This window comes from Sceloporus undulatus, unplaced genomic scaffold, assembly GCF_019175285.1.
Source record: "Sceloporus undulatus isolate JIND9_A2432 ecotype Alabama unplaced genomic scaffold, SceUnd_v1.1 scaffold_18, whole genome shotgun sequence".
NCBI classification, from domain to species: Eukaryota; Metazoa; Chordata; class Lepidosauria; order Squamata; family Phrynosomatidae; genus Sceloporus; species Sceloporus undulatus.
Window position 1 is genome coordinate 252,729 of NW_024802940.1, and position 17,606 is coordinate 270,334.

Consider the following 17,606-nt stretch of genomic DNA (forward strand, 5'->3'; position numbering starts at 1 on the left):
ATTTGGGGCACAATCTTTGAGATGCACTTTTTGAAGAAGTAAATTTTCTATTACCATCTGGATTCAGCCCTAGATCAGTGGTGTCACTAGGGTTGGTGTCACTCCCAACATTGACCTCCTCCTATACCACACCATACAAAATCCTTAATAATGTTTTTGTACTAATGTTACTTATAAATTGTAATTCCCGTATAACACTGAAAGTAATGCCAATAGTTGTGACATAAAAAAACCTAGCAAAATTAAAATGATATCTTTAAATTACAATAGCATACACACAGCCTAAATGCATTTACGTGTATTTTGTGTGGTTAAAATTAAAATTTGGTAAGATGTGATGTTTTTAAAGAAAATCTTAAAAGAATAAACATTTTAATTTTTTGAAAACTTTTGAAACTTGTAAAAAATTATTTTTTAAAAAGCCTGCGGCCTCTCCTTTCTCCTCCCATTCACACCATCTCTTCAGCATTTTAAAGGGTTGCTGGTGAACACCATAGCCTGTTTCTACCCAAACGCAGATGTTTGGGGTCACCTGGAGTGGCCTGCACCCCCTGCAACCCCACAATGATGCTCCTGCCCTAGGTATGGGCTTGGTTGCCATAATGAATAATTTGTGCTATTTGTGGCATGTATGGCATATGTGCCCAACAGCTTTCAATACCATCAACCATGACATCTAAGTAGAGAATGGTTGGATGTTGAAAGGGATACAAAGAGTCAGTTTTGCAACATAGCACTCTACACTTCTGTTCAATTCCACATTATCTGAACTATTCTCACAACTGTCAGGCATATACCCCATGCCTTTAAATATATACATAAAGTCACTGGGTGGGGTCATCAGAGGATATAGAATAAGATATCAGTAGGTCAAAAAGCATAATTTGAGAGTATTCTTTTATCTAGTTTTGACACTCAAGATTTTTTTACCAACTTCATTTAGTTTGCTGGCTATGAAATTCCTTGGAAAAGGATAGTCTGGCTATGATGTTTTGTGCTCTCACAACCTTCTGTTTAGATTACTGTAATGCACTTTATATGGGAGCTACCTTTAAAAATTATTCAGATACTTCAAGTATACAGAATACAGCAACCAGTACAGTATAACCGATGGAATCATAATACACATGTTCAGAAGAAATGGCATTTGCAGCTTATTTGCTTCAACCAGGGCTGGATTATCAATGGTCCAAGTGGTCCAAGCTCATCAGTGGCTATGGAACCAGTGCTCAAGGGAAGACCAGCTGCATACTTCTTTTCCTCTCCAGCCACTTCCTGGATCTTCTGATTGTTTTGTTACCACCAACATTTTGTGTGTCACTTGGAGGAAATCTTTGAATGATGCACATAAATGCTCACGTCAGGGAGGGTGAAATGCTTCCTCGAACAGCAGCAACCCTATGTAGAACAAAGGTGCAGACCTAACAAAATGATCTGGGTGGGGATAGTTAGCTTTCCTCTCTTGAGCTACTGAGCAAAAGCAGAATCATCCAAATGACTGGAAGTATACTGAACTTGCATTTTTTTGGATTTTTTTTGGGGGGGGGGGGGGGGTTGGGCTATGTGACCATGTTCTAGCAGAGTTTATTCCTGACATTTCACTGGCAACTGTGGCCGGCATCTTCAGAGATTTGTTTGGATTGTTTAACATGGCTTTCTTTGACATACAAAACTTGCGTTATTTTTAGCACAGAAATCACAGTGTTGGTCAAGGTATATAGGAAATAAATTGAAATAATGTGTAATATTATTTCTGTTTCAGGATATTATACAGATCTGCTCAAATGCATACCCTTACTAGTTTATAGATCTGCCTCAAGTCACATATGATTATCATATACCTGGGAAGCAATGGTTGGCTGTGACATGCAGGCATAGCGATAGGCATGGGGCTTCCCATGTACAGATCTGAGCATTCACAGATCGCCACCCCTATTCTCTAAAGGTGTGCATGCAAATGGGTGCACACATCACCATCCACTGGATAATATGGGACTTGAGCTTTCACATTTTCCCCATACATAAGGGGATGGAAAGTGCCCACTGTACTATACATAACAAAGTTGGAGAGTATGAGACTGCACCATTTAAAAAGAATACTCCATCACAAAGAAAGCTCCCAGCATTCAATACTGCTGGTTTAGAATAGCTTTATAACATATGTAAGTTTACCCAAGCAGTAAATCTCACTCATTTCAGTGGGGTGTACTGACAGATACATAGGTATGGAGTCACAAACAAAGAACTGGACTATTCAAAAATACAGCTCCCACAGATAATCATGAGATAGATAATCTAAAAATTTACTACCCTGTTCTGTACAACATGTGAGATGTCACTCAGTGGCGTAGCCCAGAATGCCTTGGAAAGTAGGGGGATCTTGTACCTGAGAGGTTTTAAAGCATAAACTTTTGCCGTTCCTTGTAGCTCTGTGATTTTACAGACCACTCTCAGAGGTTTTTCAGCCACCAACTTACAATATGTAAATCTGCATTGCAACTATTTAGTCTAGTGTTTGATTTTCTCAGGAAAATAAGAAGAGATGGAAACCTTGAAAGTCACTCTATCTTTCAAAGAAAAGAGGTCTGTATCATGAATGCAAACTTTAAATAAACTCACGTAAAGCTGATCGTGGATGTTGGCTCCATGTTTCAATAAGGTTTCCACTACTCTCATGTGCCCATATTGGCAAGCAGCTAACAAAGCAGTGCCTCCATCCTGGAAGGAAGAAGGAAAAAACAAATTAAAAACTGTGGGGAAAAGGCTCAACGGATGGAAAAAAAAGACAAAGGTTTCAGAGAACAGCAAGTGCAGAACATTTCTTAGCACTGAGTTCATAAGGAATGGGAACAAATCACCACCACCCCTGACAAAAGACGTATATATAAACACACATGCACACACACACTTATTTTTCCCTGTTCAGTTAAAAAAAAAGATTTTAATGAAGGGGCCAGGGGGACTTTGCTTTGTTTTTAATCCCACCATGCTCTATTTAGTCCAGACTTCTATGACAACTTTTCATCTACAACTTCCAGAACCTTCCATTCCACATCATCATGCACCATGATGCCTAGGGGATTCTGGAAGCTGTAGCTCCAAAATGTAACACTGCCATGTTATTTTCCATGTCTTATTCATAAATTTCCCTTGGATCTTGTCTTTCCTCTCCTTGCTTTTAAACAGCTACCGCTGATCATTTCCAGCAATATTCTCCATAAATGGATTTTTATCCAGATGTCTTTTTAAAGAAGAAGGCTCTGCCTTGCTCTTTTCTTCCTTCTTCTGAAGTATGAAACACAAGGCTCTCCAGATACTATTAGACTGCAACTATCATGTACCCTAGTTAGTAGAGCTAGTAGTGAGGGATGATGGATGTTGTTACATCCCAGTAATATCTACTCTAACAGAAATTTGGCTTTCACCATTCTCATTTAAGGCTAAACTAGCCAGAGCCTGGCCAAACTATGTCTTTAAATAAGGCCTATAGCAGAAGGTGAGAAGTAGAACAGACACAGAGCACAGGTAGGAGAAACTGAACCTGCAGCATACTTCCCTGAAATCTATCTATTTATTTGATTTATATCCTGCCTTTCTCCCAAAATGGGATTCAAGGCAAAATTTAGTAGGGCTCACAGCTGATACTGGAGTCTGCATCAGGGAAAACTGAAATGAGGAGGTTGCTACAAGATGAGTTGTGAATGTGGATTCAGTACCCCTCACCTACCTGTCTCTTTTGCTTCTTAAACTGGGCTTTTAACTCCACATATATTTGGAACTGACTTGATTTTTAAAAACTGAGGCTACCATCATGTCTAGTCTGCTCCTCATTTTCAAAGAGGTATATTGCAGAACACTGCAGAGCATAAAACATCATGGTTACTAAGCTCCATGACATTAATTGTAATGGTACCCAATTGCCATAGTGCCCCCAAAGCCATTGATTTGTTAACCTTACAGAAGAATCTCCCTCAATTCCCTCTCTTTGTTTTGTTTTTCAAGCTCAACAAGTACATTTTGCTGTGAATTCGTGATGTGAATCTGCTGTGAATTTCCCTACGTGCAAAAATATAATTTTAAACATGAAAGTAAGTACATGGATTATGTACAAGGATCAGTTTTGTGTAATGACAGACACATTTGGTCCCTCTTTTCCAGCTGAAATGTTATAGGTACAGATGAAGTAGATTTCAGGATACTAAATGAGCTGTGTGCTGGGGCCCCAGATTATGAAGGGCATCTAAGTACCTCTTCACTATTCCTAAATGTTAAATTTCACATAACTGTTAGGATAACACTCAGGCTTTGGTAATGGCTTGACATGGCTGAGGACCTCACCATATTTGAATCAGGCTCTGGCAGAAAAGAATAACAAATAAATTCTAATTGTTATTGGCACATACAGTTCACTTGTCCTCATATAAAATGTAATGTAACAAACAGCCCTGTTAGCAAAGGTGTTCCACATTGCTAATGATGTTAGCACTTTTTTCAAGTATTTCTGCCAGGCAGGAGGGGATAATTTGACACTCATGTTAATTTTGGAACAACTCTGGCTACATCTGTAGGGCATTAGAAGCTAAGGAAACATTGCTGCTGCTGGCAAACATGCTGGAAATTTTGAGAAACTAAATCAGTACTAGCAGAACTGCAGATCAGCAAATCAGAGAAGTAGTATTTGCATAATCACAGTGCAAGAAAGAACCATGTTGTGATGAAGCATGCAGGGCCCTTCCAGAAAACAAAGGCAGAAACTGTACAATGGATGCTGTGTTATTCAGACTGACTAGTCTGTATTAGTCATCAGCTCTTTCAGGTCATCAAATGATAGAATGATAGATTCTGCTACTATCAAGTGCATTCTGCTATAAGCCTGAATTATCATTGAGTTTCCATATGTGCCAACGTGTACTTTAGCTGATAGCAACTAGTTTGAGTTACCATTTCATCTTATTTTAAGCATCAAAAAATTGTAATGTATGCTTCTCATTTGTCTATTTTTTTAAATTGCTTTTTATCCATTGCTCTAAGGCAGGGGTGGATGACCTTCGGACTGCACTGTGGTGAACCAAAAGTGATATGTCACTTCAAGTCACCACAAGGCTGTCTCTGCAGACCCAAACCAAAATTCAGTGGCAATCCACAAAGATCCCTTTAAAACAACCATTTCCTGCTTGGTTTAAAACAACATTTCCAGTGTGTCAACAATTTTCTGTGGTGATACAACAGCAGTGAAGCCTGCAGCAGGTTCCAGAAGAGGAAACTAGCCACAAGTGCCTCCAAATTGTCCTTCCTGCAATTGAGTAATAAAGGCAAAGTGGAAGGAACAGAGTTTCCAGAGCAATGTCTTCCCTTTAGTTCAATGAAAGAGAAGGCCCAAAAGGGATAATTGCATGCCACAGGCGTTAAAATAATAAATAATAATAAATAAAATAAAACTTTTATTTATATCCCGCTTTTCTGTGACAAAGCGGCTACAACATGTTAAAATCCACATTTACAAATTTATGTCCCAAATTCCCCCCCTTAAAACAGGATTAAACAAATTACAATTAAAACATCTATTAAAAACACAATAAAATACAGCGAGGACAGAGTGGTGGGCTGATACATGATGTGGGGAGCAGTCATTCTGTGGCTGGGCACTTTTATTCAGGAAAGGCCTGCCGGAAGAGATCTGTCTTGACAGTTTTTTTAAAGCTGTCTAAACTGGCAATTTGATGGATCTCGCCTGGCATTCTCATTCTGATTCCATGACCATGGGCTGTGCTGTCTTGGGATGATGGAAATTGTAGTTCCAAGATTCATGGAGGTGAGAGGCTGGGAAGGTTCACATACTGCATCTGTCATGTGCATTTTTATGCTAGGCAAATTATGAAAATCCATAGCTACAGTTTTGGCCTCAAGTAACTGTGCAGGTGGCACTGAATGCCATTAAGGAAAGGCTTAATGTCTTCAGGACACTGTTATCTCATAAGCCTAAAGCACACAAGTTATTTAGTCTTATCCCACCAGGTGTACAGTAGCAATTCCTGTCATGTTAAACATGAAATGACAGCATCCTTTTAAAGTTCAGCTGCCTGAATGCCTGAAGCAGTGGATTCCAAACACTGACAACCTGACACTAAAGAAGAGAATCCTTTTCTTTTCATGTTTAAGTTTGCTTCTTAATTTCTCCCCATTAAGTAGCATAAAACTGAACCATCAATCTAGTCAGCTTTGGCTATGCTCTTTCCAGATGAAAAAGCTTTAAGAAGGTGTTTTGTTTTGTGTTGGGGTTTGGTTTTTCATTTTTTTTTTTTTTGGACTACAGTTCCAGGAATCCCTCAGCTACTTGGGGTCTGGGAGTTATAGTCCAAAAAAGTAACCTTTACAGGCTCAGTTCCAAATCAAAGAACAAACATTAAAGAAAACAGAGCTGCACTCAAACAATGAAAACTCAGCAATAAAAACTAGGACTGACTTAATGTCCTGCCAGAGAACTGCATGGCAAGAGAAGAAATTATTCCAGGGGCCTCTTGCTTGTTCTCTGTGCCAAGTTTCATAGCAGAACAACTGTGCTGCCTGTCTGCCTGCCTGTATTCACCATTCAGCTAAGCATAACCTCTTACTTTGGTTTTAAACTCTGTGGAAGCTCCAAACTCAAAGAGTAGCTTCACAATATCATTGTGGCCTTGTTGTGCTGCGAAGAATAGGGCAGTGGCACCAGTCTGAAAATAAAAGAAACAGAAGTCCATTTATTATGTTAGATGTGTGGATACATTTCATTCAGATTAAATATAAACTGCTTTTTATAACAGATAGGTTCTGCCTGAAATGTAGGTAAACTCTAATTCTTAGCTCTTGAAGCAATCACTTGATAATAAAGGTACTCTCAAACAGATCTGCTTCAAATTATGCTATACTATCACCTTCTTTCCAGCAAGATTTATGTGCCTTTTGGAGTGACAGAATCAGGAATGGCCAATGGTCCAACAAAGAAAGGACAACCCATTCCACAGAGGCAGGATGAGATAGCCTCCCTGAGTCAGACCACAGGTTGCCAGCAAATACCAGATTTTGTAGAATATTTAACAAATGCCATTTCTCTTAGAAAGGAGGTATGATGATAGAGTAAACTAGTAAAATTTATGTCATGTAACTATGAGGGATACCATACAAAGGAGTTTATCACATCGGACAGATCCCATGCAGAATCTGAATTTAAACTGGAAAACCCCCGCAGATTATCACGTCAGGAGTTAACCCCAACAGAAAGTGCACAAAACCCACAAAAGCGGATTGATTTTCAAACATAAGGGTTAATGAGCATTAACACAACATTAACCCGAACAGAAAGTAGACAAAACCTGCTCCTTTTTACTTTCAGAAAATCTTGAAAGGAAAAAGGAGCGGGCTTTGTAGTCTTTCCATTTGGGTTAACGTTGCGTTATTGCTTATTAACCCTTATGTGTCTGAAAATCAACCTGGTTTGTGTTTTTTTCCTAGATTTTAAAAATTTGTTTCTGTACATGATCTGTCCCATGTGATAAACTCCAAAGCCTCTGTTCAAGGAAACAAAGCATTGAACTGGCTCCTCTAATATGGACTCTTCATCCCCTGCCCTCAGGCTTTCTTAAGCACAATTTGCCAAAAATTCAGAGAATCTGTAAACTTGAAGGCATGCCTCTAAGGGCAAACTCAGGACTAAACTATACAATAAACAGCTATATGCAATTTAAAATCTTATATGTTTCAATCTAGAGTAAGTGCACATGGCCCCTATTTCAAATCTGACTTTTATTTTAAAATGTACACACAAACAACCGGGGGGGGGATGCTTAAAAGAAAACAAATTGCTCTAAACTATGATGTACCCAAGCCATTTTAGGGCCATGCAGGTTTACACTAGAATGAAACAGAAAAGTGTCTTAATTTTCACAGTATGTATTTAACACAGCATGCAGAACAAGCCAATCATCTGGGACTTTAATATTTGGCTTTCTACCTCCAAGAAATGGTAAAACATTTTAATTTATTTTTTAAATTTGGCATACATTTGGCATGTTTTATTAAAAAACCACCTAAAATTTTCCTAATACAAAACGATGGAGGTTTTTCTTGAGAGATTCATTGTTCTCTGTCTAGCAAAGTGGCCTGTGACCTCAAAAGGATGGAGACATCTGGGATCCCGAAAGAAGTACTTTTTTGCATTGCTAGTAGAATTCAAATTTTATCTCCTGGACTCAGGAATGCTTTGTTCCCAGTGCCACATGGCCAGAATAAGGAGGGACCTGTTTGCACAGATATCTCTCCAAAGAACAAAGCTACAACATCTTGACAAAAATGCAAACCTCTGACTAACATTGTCATCCCGCCGTTTTTCTCCTGCATGATTTGTAACACTTTTGCCTGATGAAGAAGTTAATCGAACTCTAAAAGTTTGCATCATGTATTTTGTGCAGTTTGGTTGGTCAAAGAAAGTTATCACTGTCTTGTGGATTCTGAATGTTATCAGTTTAATGTGTTAAATATCTTCCAGCTCGGAAATGCAGTTATTAACATGAGATGGCATTTCTGCCTTTCACACAGCTATTGAAAAGCAAAGGAGCTACACCTAAAAAGATTTGGTGATCTTACTACAAATAACCAACTTTTAAAACAACAACGCTGAAAGCTGTTCTTAAAGACAGTTTGGATGGTCTTCTGTTAGGCATATTTTTGTTATGGATTCCTATACAGGCAGAGGGTTGGACAAGATGATACTTGGTATCCTTTCGAAGTGTAGTTGAAAGTGAAAATGGTGCATACAAACATGATACGTTAAAATAAGGGTTAATAATAATAATAATAATAATAATAATAATAATAATACATATATAATAAGAATTTATCCCTTTCAGACTAGCATTTAAGATGCAGTTATGAAACAGCATAATTAAAAGTGGGTAATTAAAAGCATCAATATGGGAAAAATTATCTCCAACTAAGATTGTGTCTGCATGTACCTGTGTAATTTTATAAATGAATGATGCAATGGTTCCTTCAGAGTGTACAGAAACCTGCCAAGAGTGTGTGAAACTCTGCAGCAGAAGGCTGATATTCCAACTGCAAGAACCAAAGGAAATTCAAAATATCATTTCCACCATTCATACTTATTAACTGTATTCTGTTATCAGCCACACTATAACAGCCCATTAAAACTACTCTCTTGGTGTCTTTTGTCAGTTATATCTACCATCAAGAACCCAAACTTGACAACTGCTTGTACAGTAAGTGGGTTTTATCCAATGGTTTCCCTCTGCTTACACAAAACTCTTTCCTCCAATGTGTAAGTAGAATGGGGACGGAGGCAATTCTTCCTGTCCCTTCCCAAAGAGTTTCTCAATCCTATAGAGCAGACTGGTGCACTATCAGCAAAATCCCATCTCTTCTCATCCCACTGATAGATGGAGTAATCTTCCATTAGCGTCCCGTAAGCAGATGACAACCACTGGATACAAACAACAGACTGCCTTGAAATATATCCACAGAGTTCCCACAATGTAATATTCGGTCTTAAATGTCTGACTCATATTTTGGCTAGTTGAATCCAGGACATTCTCCTTTGCAGTCCTTTAAATGCAGGATCTCATTGTACCTCTCTTTGAAGATTAATATCGGCTCCTTGTAGTACCAATTCTCGCACACATTCTTTGTGGCCATAGTACGATGCTACCATAAGAGCTGTTGAACCAAGCTAGATAGAAATAAAGAAATACAAGTTATTATCTTAAATAAGTATATTAAAACAAAACAAGCCATGCTACCTCATTGCCTTAACTGGCTGCAGTTTGTATATGGACACTTTATTATAGTAATTGTTGTGCAATCACAGATCAGTGTAATCTGCAATTTAACTATACATGCTCATTCCAAAGAAAGTAGCATTTAAAAAACTAATGTTGGGGTTCAGTGACTAGAACACTTTAGTTTTTCCTTGTTAAAAAAGTCACAGAGTGATGGTAGATTTGGACTGAGGTTCTGGAGCATAGAGAGTCATCTAAACCTTCGGCCTTCTATTGCATTTCCTTCTTAACAGTCTCACCTTTCATGCTGCCATTAGCCATGGAGTAAAACCTGTGACCACAAATTGTGCCTTTAAAATGCCCCATTTATAGTTAATAGTGGGAAGCAGGGCTTGGAAAGTTATAGGCAGCCAGGAACTAGTGAAAGGGCAAAGGGATATATCTACTTCCCCTTGTGACCTCGATAAAAATACCTTCCCAGCAACTTTTAAATCCTTTGTTTTCTTGTTTCTTTTATTTGTACATCCAGAATTCTTTCTTCTCACTTCCGGGATGCTGCTAGGGCCCATGGCCTCCATATCTATTACTCAGGGCCCTGGATCAGTTCTCAAATGTGTCAGTGTCTATTAGCATATGGAAATTTAAACCAAGCTTGCATTCCAAGGGCCTGACCAAAAATCTTTTAGTGCCCTGCAATGCGTTAGTTTCCCACCCTCCCCTTTCATTTTATTATTGGTGCATTAAGCTTAATCAAGACTGCCAATAAAAAGTGGAAATAAAAAGAAAAATAAGATACAGTGTCAATCATGCAATGTCCATGCAATGTGTACTATGTCATATTTCAACAAAATTCAGTTTTGATTTTGAAATTGATATTGATTCTAAACTTTGATATTGAAATTAATGCAACCAAGTAATGCAATTAAGTAATCCTCCACCAGAGCAGAAAAAGGGAAATTATTATTATAATAATAATTTAATAATTTAATTTATTTCTATACCACTATTCCAGGGATCACAGCGGTGTACAACAGCAAGTAAAACATACATCATATCATAAAAATACAACAATTAACAATTATAAACTATATGTTCTAGTCATGCATGAACAGGATCCTTACACTGTCTTTGCAGTCCACATCAACACGGCCACTATTCAGCAACAGCTGTAGGAGGGCCAAGTTTCCTTTCCTTGCAGCCCAAAAAGTAGCATTTGCCAGTGGTGTCTCCTTCTGTTAGCAAAAACAAAAGACAAAAAAAGCCATTGAAAATCTGTTTCAGATTACTACATACAAGCAAGTCTGGCATCTGTGAAACCTAAGTGAGAGTGTTGCTGTTTTAAATTTACAAGCATCCTTTGCTTTTAACAGCCACTTTTAATAGTATTATGGGCCTGTTACAGACAGCCAAAATAAAGCTGCTTTGAGTCACAGTGGAGGTATGGTGTTTCAATGATGCATGCGTCCTATGAGTCCAGAAGTCGCACCAAAGCCACGCTCCAGCCCGGAGCGTGGCTTTGGTGTGGCTTCTGGGCTCTTAGGACGCATACATCATTGAAACACCATACCTCCACTGTGATTCGAAGCAGCTTTATTTTGGCTGTCTGTAACAGGCCTTGGTGAACATAACACACACACCCCCCAAAGAAACATTATTCCAAATCACACCCCACCTTTCTAATGAAGAACAGTATATTACACTAGTGTTTTGGGCAAGTCCAGTGCTAACAGAAAAGTGAACATTATTTCAGTCTCTAGAAACATTATACACCTAGCCAACCTGGGTTTTTTTCCCCCTTGCTCACTAATTTTTTGCCCAAGCACTAATTAATACACCAGAACTTACAGGAATCAGACCACTGTCAGACAAGCCCAAAAGCAGACAGCAGGTCAATCTTACATGTGAGATCCATTATTTAGTAGGCCATAGGATTCGACTGAAATCCTGCTGTGCCAATAGACCAAAAGAAGATACACCACACCAAAGCACTGGTTAAAACAGCAACTTGGGGGGAAATTACTTCTGGAGACTATAGCTTTCCCAAAATAGCATAGCCAGGGGCCATGGTGGCTAGGGGATTTTGAGAGCTGCAGTACAAAAAGTAAATTTCTCAAGATCTACCTAAAATAGAGTTGTAGGCAGGATGATAGCAGTCCATTAGAGGAAGGAACTAGGAATACAAAATGTATCTCAAGGGGTAGATCACCTTTTTGGCCCTGAGGAACCAGGAGCCCTACACATGTGCATTTATAATACGGTACAAATAAACACATTCACATACAGAGAGAGACAAAGATTCCCTATGTCACACATACATCTGACAGAAAACAGAGATGGGAAAGTTAAACTTTATGTGTGTGTCCACGGATATCTAAAGATATCACTCTGCGTGTGTGTGTGTTTGTGTGTGTGTGAAAAAGCCTTTCTCCCAGCAATCACTCCTGAGATGGCTGTTTTTTCACCACTGCACAGGACAGGAAAACAGCAGTCTCAAATCACTGAAGGTGCTAGTCCTCAGAAATCTCCATCAAGATCACTGTTTTCCACTGCTATGAGCCAGGGACAGCATTTCCATACAAACACTGCAGGCTGCAATGGAAATAGCCAAGGGCTATATAAAGTGCACCCTTGCCATTCTATACTCTTCCACTTAATAGCCATTGGTGGCCTAACTCTGTACCCAACATGGGACCTGACAAATAGAATTTCCCCTTCTACTAACTTGAGGGTGATTGCAGGGATATATGATGTATGTACTTCTTTTAGGGCCAAATTTCCTCACAGGGGCTGTTGGAAAAAAATTGCCATTTTTAGACCCAAGATAATTTTTCCAAATGGGAAGTGACCTCTGGGTCTAAAATGGCCCAGAGATAATAAAAAATCTGACAAAATTTAACTTTACATGCATTAGGGAAGTTGGGTAGGGACATTTTGGAGGACCTTTTCCCCTAAAGAGGAAGTAATGTTCCTGAGCTTAAAAAACAACACACCCTCTTGAACCTAGTGACCCATAGAGGACAACAAAATGTGCCAGAATTCCCCCCTACAATCCATAAGGGGCATTTGTGGACATTTTGGAGGGCATTTCCCCCCTTGATAGCAGGGGGACGGCCCTACAATTCAACCCCCCCAGTCCCAACAGTTGCTCACTCCTGGTGCACTAGCTATCCTCCTGCAGAATACCCTTCTTCCAACTGAAGCTAGGGATCTACCCACGCTTCCATGCTTTTAGTCTCTGTTAAAGATTTTTCTTTTCAAAAATGCATTTCCTGACTAATGAATACCAGTCACTCACTGTTGTCTTAATGTTTTTATAGTAATGTGAAGTTGAAGGCTTTCATGGCCAGCTGGCATCCATAGTGTTTTGTGGGTTTTTAGGAACATGGCCACATAGCTCAAAAAACCCACAAAAATTTTTTATAGTAATCTTTTTGTGTGTGTTTGTTTTAATCCATTATACACTATGTCCAAAATATCCAATATAGTGCACACCTTACCAACATCTTCCTGTGTAGAGTTTGTATAATTGCACTGATGGTGGTGGTATGGTTACAGAATCAAACTTCCTCCTCAGTCCTGAAAGAAGTTATTCTAGATGTGAAGTTATTTTCTACAATAAATGTATTCTGAGAGATCACTGAGACATTTTTTTAGCTTAATTATTATCTTAAGAGATTTATTAAAATGATAGAAGAGAAGTGACATTGATGCATCAAAATGTTTCAGCCTGGATGCAATGACATTGCAAAATAGGAAAGGAGGCAGCCCTTTTTAATCACTGTGTTCTCTGCACAAGGAATACTAATAAATATTCATCAAAATAAAGGTCACCCATTAAAAAGTATGGAGAGAGAGAAAGGTAGTTGCTGTTGTTAGACAAAGTGTGACGAATCTGAATGCAAAGTGTTTATATTGAAAACACTAACTTCCGTATCTACTAGCTAGGGGGGAGTGGGTTAGGATGAGGCAGCTCAGAGCTTGGAAAAATTACTTTTTGGGACTACAACTCTCTCAATTCCCACCCAGGCCAGCTCATGGCAGCCCTTCTTTGCTGCTATGCTTAGGAGTGCATTTTCCTCAGTGGACCAGGTAATAATACCTGTGGAAAAGTCTGTGTGCATAAGTGCACTGCTGGTAGGAAGTGCTAGGCTTTGAAATGGGATCAGTCTAGGGGTGAGAGAGGACACTGAAGGTCCATTCCTTACATCAGCCTCATCCTTCACTCTGATTTCAGTGCGAAGACAAATGGGAACATAAAAATAAAATCAAAAACAAAAACAAAAGCAGGAAAAAAGAGCAAAGAAAACTGGGCTAACCCTCCACCACATATTGGTAAAAAGCCAAAAAATGAATCTGAATGCTGACTGAAAAGAAGTGGGGGGGGGGGGGGAGGGAGAGATTTAAGGGAAAGAAAATAATAAATTTAGAATATTGAAACAGAACATTAATTGTAGCAAACTGGGAAGCATCTACTTGTTCAATAGGTTCGATTAACTGATTTAGCACTTTTAATTGATTAAAAAGATATCCTCCATGATTAATCAGAAAACCATTTCTGGGGGGAAATAATACTATAGATCAGACATCAGCTCAGAAAAGGAATGCCACACTTGTATTTCATAAAGGAAAGCAGGCATTTGTTGTTGTTTTTGTGTACCTTCAAGTCATTTCTGACTTATGGCAATCCTAAGGCAAATTTATCATGGGGCTTTCTTGGCAAGCTTCTTCAGAGGGGGTTTGCCATTGCCATCCTCTGAGGCTATGTGTGACTTGCCCTAGGTTTACATCTTCTACAGTGGCACTAGGCATGACACATATGAGCACTGGGTAAAACTAAGGCATATCTTTTGTTTTATTCATTAGCAAAATGCATACACATTTAATTGACTGATTAACATGCTAGGAACAATCTGTTTATTTACAAATATGTACAGAAGCAAAATATATTAGAATCAAGTAGAGTCCCAAAGGCAGGGAGCACAACTACAAATTCTCCATATTCTTGGGAAAGAAACCCATGACAGATAGTGATTCACCTTCACCTAATTCACAACTCTCTCTCTGGTTGCCACTTTCTGCCACTAGCTGTCTTTTTGTGGCCTTTTCCCCAGCCTCATCTGGGCATCACATTTTCAAGACAGAAGACAATCCAGACTATTAATGCCCATTAAAGCTCCCTTCTCAAATCTCTCATCACTCATTAATTTTTTCTAGCAAATACTATTGCAATAGGTCTCTTTGCAAGACAGCCAGACTCATAAAAACACATAATCATTAAAAATGAACACAAAGTAAGTTCTATAATAAGGTGCTTGCTAAAAAGAAATATGAAGTATTAGCAAGCAGCTCTTATTATGAGATATCAGTTTACATAACCATGAGCAAATGTCTCCATTGTCTCTTGTTTTCAGATATGCTGTACAATCCTCCTCTCTCTATTATGCACTTCACTGACTGACTGATTGAGGGCCCTTTCACACTACACCATTATAGCACTATGATTCCACTTTAACTGCCACGGCTCCATCCTCTGAAATCTAGATTTCTGCAGTTTAGGGAACTGTATTTGGAATTCTCAGACTGACAGTTCTACTGACTTATCAAATTACAAACTCCACAGGATGCAGCCATGGAAGTTAAAGTGGAATCATAGTGCCATAATGGTTTAGTCTGCAAGAGCACTGAGATATAAGGTGATCTGCACAGCCTGCACAAGACCCAGACTAACAAAAAGTTTCTCTTTGTAAGTCTGCTCAAAAGTGAGTTTGGTAGGGTTTGTTACCATGAAAATCTGGTTAAAAAATCTTATACATGACTGCTTGCCCAACTGAGCTCAATAAGTCAAAGATGAGTGAATACAGGATTTCAGCTTCAATTATTTTCCCCAATAAATAACCCAACACAGCAAGACTGTCTTTATTTTTCTCTCCAGAGCTATATATAATTATTTTTTCTTGAACCAGGATCACATTTATATACACTGAAACTTTTAATTTTGAATTCAGAGCCCCAGAATCAAGACATTTTTAAAAATGAATAACCAGCAACAACTACAGTGGGCCCTTGGTATCCACTGAGTTTGGGTTTCAAGACCTCCCATGGATACCAAAATCCACGGATGCTCAAGTTCCATTAAATACAATGACATAGTAAAATGGTGTCCCTTATATAAAATGGCAAAATCAAGGTTTGTTTTTTGGAATTTTATATTTTTAAAATATTTTCAAGATGTGGATGGTTGAGCCTGTGGTGGAAGAATTGGTGGATATGGAAGGCTAGCTAATGTCTTCATTTATGGCTAACCAAAATGTACAATATACTTGTTGCAAGCTTTTGAAACTCCACTGGATTCTTCATCAGGCAAGATGTTACAAACAAACAAGAGGAAAATTACAGATGTTAGTAGGGTGCCTGCACTCTGTTGTTTTTGTCCTTGGTTAAGATGGTATGGGGTGGGTATCTTTTGCAGGCTGGCTCCTCCTCCTTCTGGCTATGTGGAAAATTTTCAAAGTCCAGGAAATATACAGTCCATTTGCATCTCAACAAGGACGCCTCTCTTGCAACCCAATCTGTCTCCATTCCTGTGAGGCCACAGGCCTCTTTGTAGGCAGAGGACAATGGGCTGGGCTTCTTTACTGATGACACCCAAATAGTCTTCTCTATGTCTCCGACTGATGCAGTGACCGAGGATGGCATCTCTCCTCTCGTGGCCTGTCTGGAGTCGGTAATGGGCTGGATGAGGGAAAACCGACTCAGTCTGAACCCAGAGAAAACGGAGGTGCTCGTGATAGGTTCCCCCGGTCCAGGGATGGCGGTGATTCCACCCGTCCTGAATGGGATCACGCTTCCCATGAAGGACTCCGTGCGCAGTCTGGGGGTGCTCCTTGACTCGTCCCTCCACCTTACAGCTCAGGTGGATGCGACGGTCAGGAGCACCTGTTATCAGCTTCGGCTGATTCGCCAGCTGCGTCCCTTCCTGGACCGAGGGCACCTTGAAACGGTAGTACACGCTCTGGTAACCTCTCGTTTGGATTTCTGCAATGCGCTCTACATGGGGCAGCCCTTGTACCATACCCGGAAGCTACAATTAGTGCAAAATATGGCAGCCAGACTGGTTACTGGCATATCCAGAGCCAGCCATATAACACCAGTGCTCAAAGACCTGCACTGGCTGCCTATTCGCTCCCGGGCGCAATACAAGGTGCTGGTTATTACCTATAAAGCCCCAAATGGCTTGGGCCCAGGATACCTTGAAGACCACCTCTCCCCATACAATCCGCCCTGCTCTCTCAGAACATCTGGGCAGCGGTTATTGAGGGTCCCAGGGGCCAGGCTAGCCTCTACGTCTAGGAGAGCCTTCACCATCTCGGCCCCGACCCTCTGGAACTCTCTGCCCAATGAGCTCCGCTCGGCCACCTCCCTGGCCCAGTTTAAAAAGGGGCTTAAAACTTTTCTGTTCAGGTTAGCATTCCCTGGCATATGCCCCAATTAGTTCCCCCCCCCCCCCTCTGCCAGCAGTGGCAAGCTGGTTAGATTGTTTTAATGTTTTATATTGTTGCATTTTAATTCTTTGAATTGAACATGTTGTATGGATGTTTTATAATGTTGTACACCGCCCTGATTATATAGAAGGGAGGTATAGAAATAAAATTTTTATTATATTATTATATTATTATTTATATAGGTTGGCAGTAATGCCCACCATTACCAGCCACCAAGATCATCAGTTCAGTAGCCAGTACAGAGTTAAACAAAATAACAGTTGCACTTAACAAGGCAGGGGTAGAAATCTTACGGCCTTCCAGATGCGGTTTGACTGTAATTCCCAGCTGCCCTGCT

The 17,606-nt window shown here is 39.6% G+C and overlaps 1 protein-coding gene across 3 annotated transcripts in view; it reads right to left on the reverse strand.

The window, feature by feature from the left end:
• The window catches only part of LOC121917434 (ankyrin repeat domain-containing protein 29), a 54,967-nt gene that overhangs the window by 19,317 nt on the left and 18,044 nt on the right, over positions 1-17,606 (reverse strand). For 2 of the 3 annotated variants that reach the window (XM_042443399.1, XM_042443398.1), the window contains exons 5-8: positions 10,889-10,999; positions 9,620-9,718; positions 6,612-6,710; positions 2,620-2,718 (exon numbers count right to left, since the gene is read on the reverse strand). In XM_042443399.1, coding sequence (XP_042299333.1) covers positions 2,620-2,718; positions 6,612-6,710; positions 9,620-9,718; positions 10,889-10,999 — 408 coding nt within the window. Of the gene's footprint in view, positions 1-2,619; positions 2,719-6,611; positions 6,711-8,987; positions 9,088-9,619; positions 9,719-10,888; positions 11,000-17,606 lie in introns of those variants that run through there. The other variant, XM_042443400.1, reaches the window with a different exon arrangement.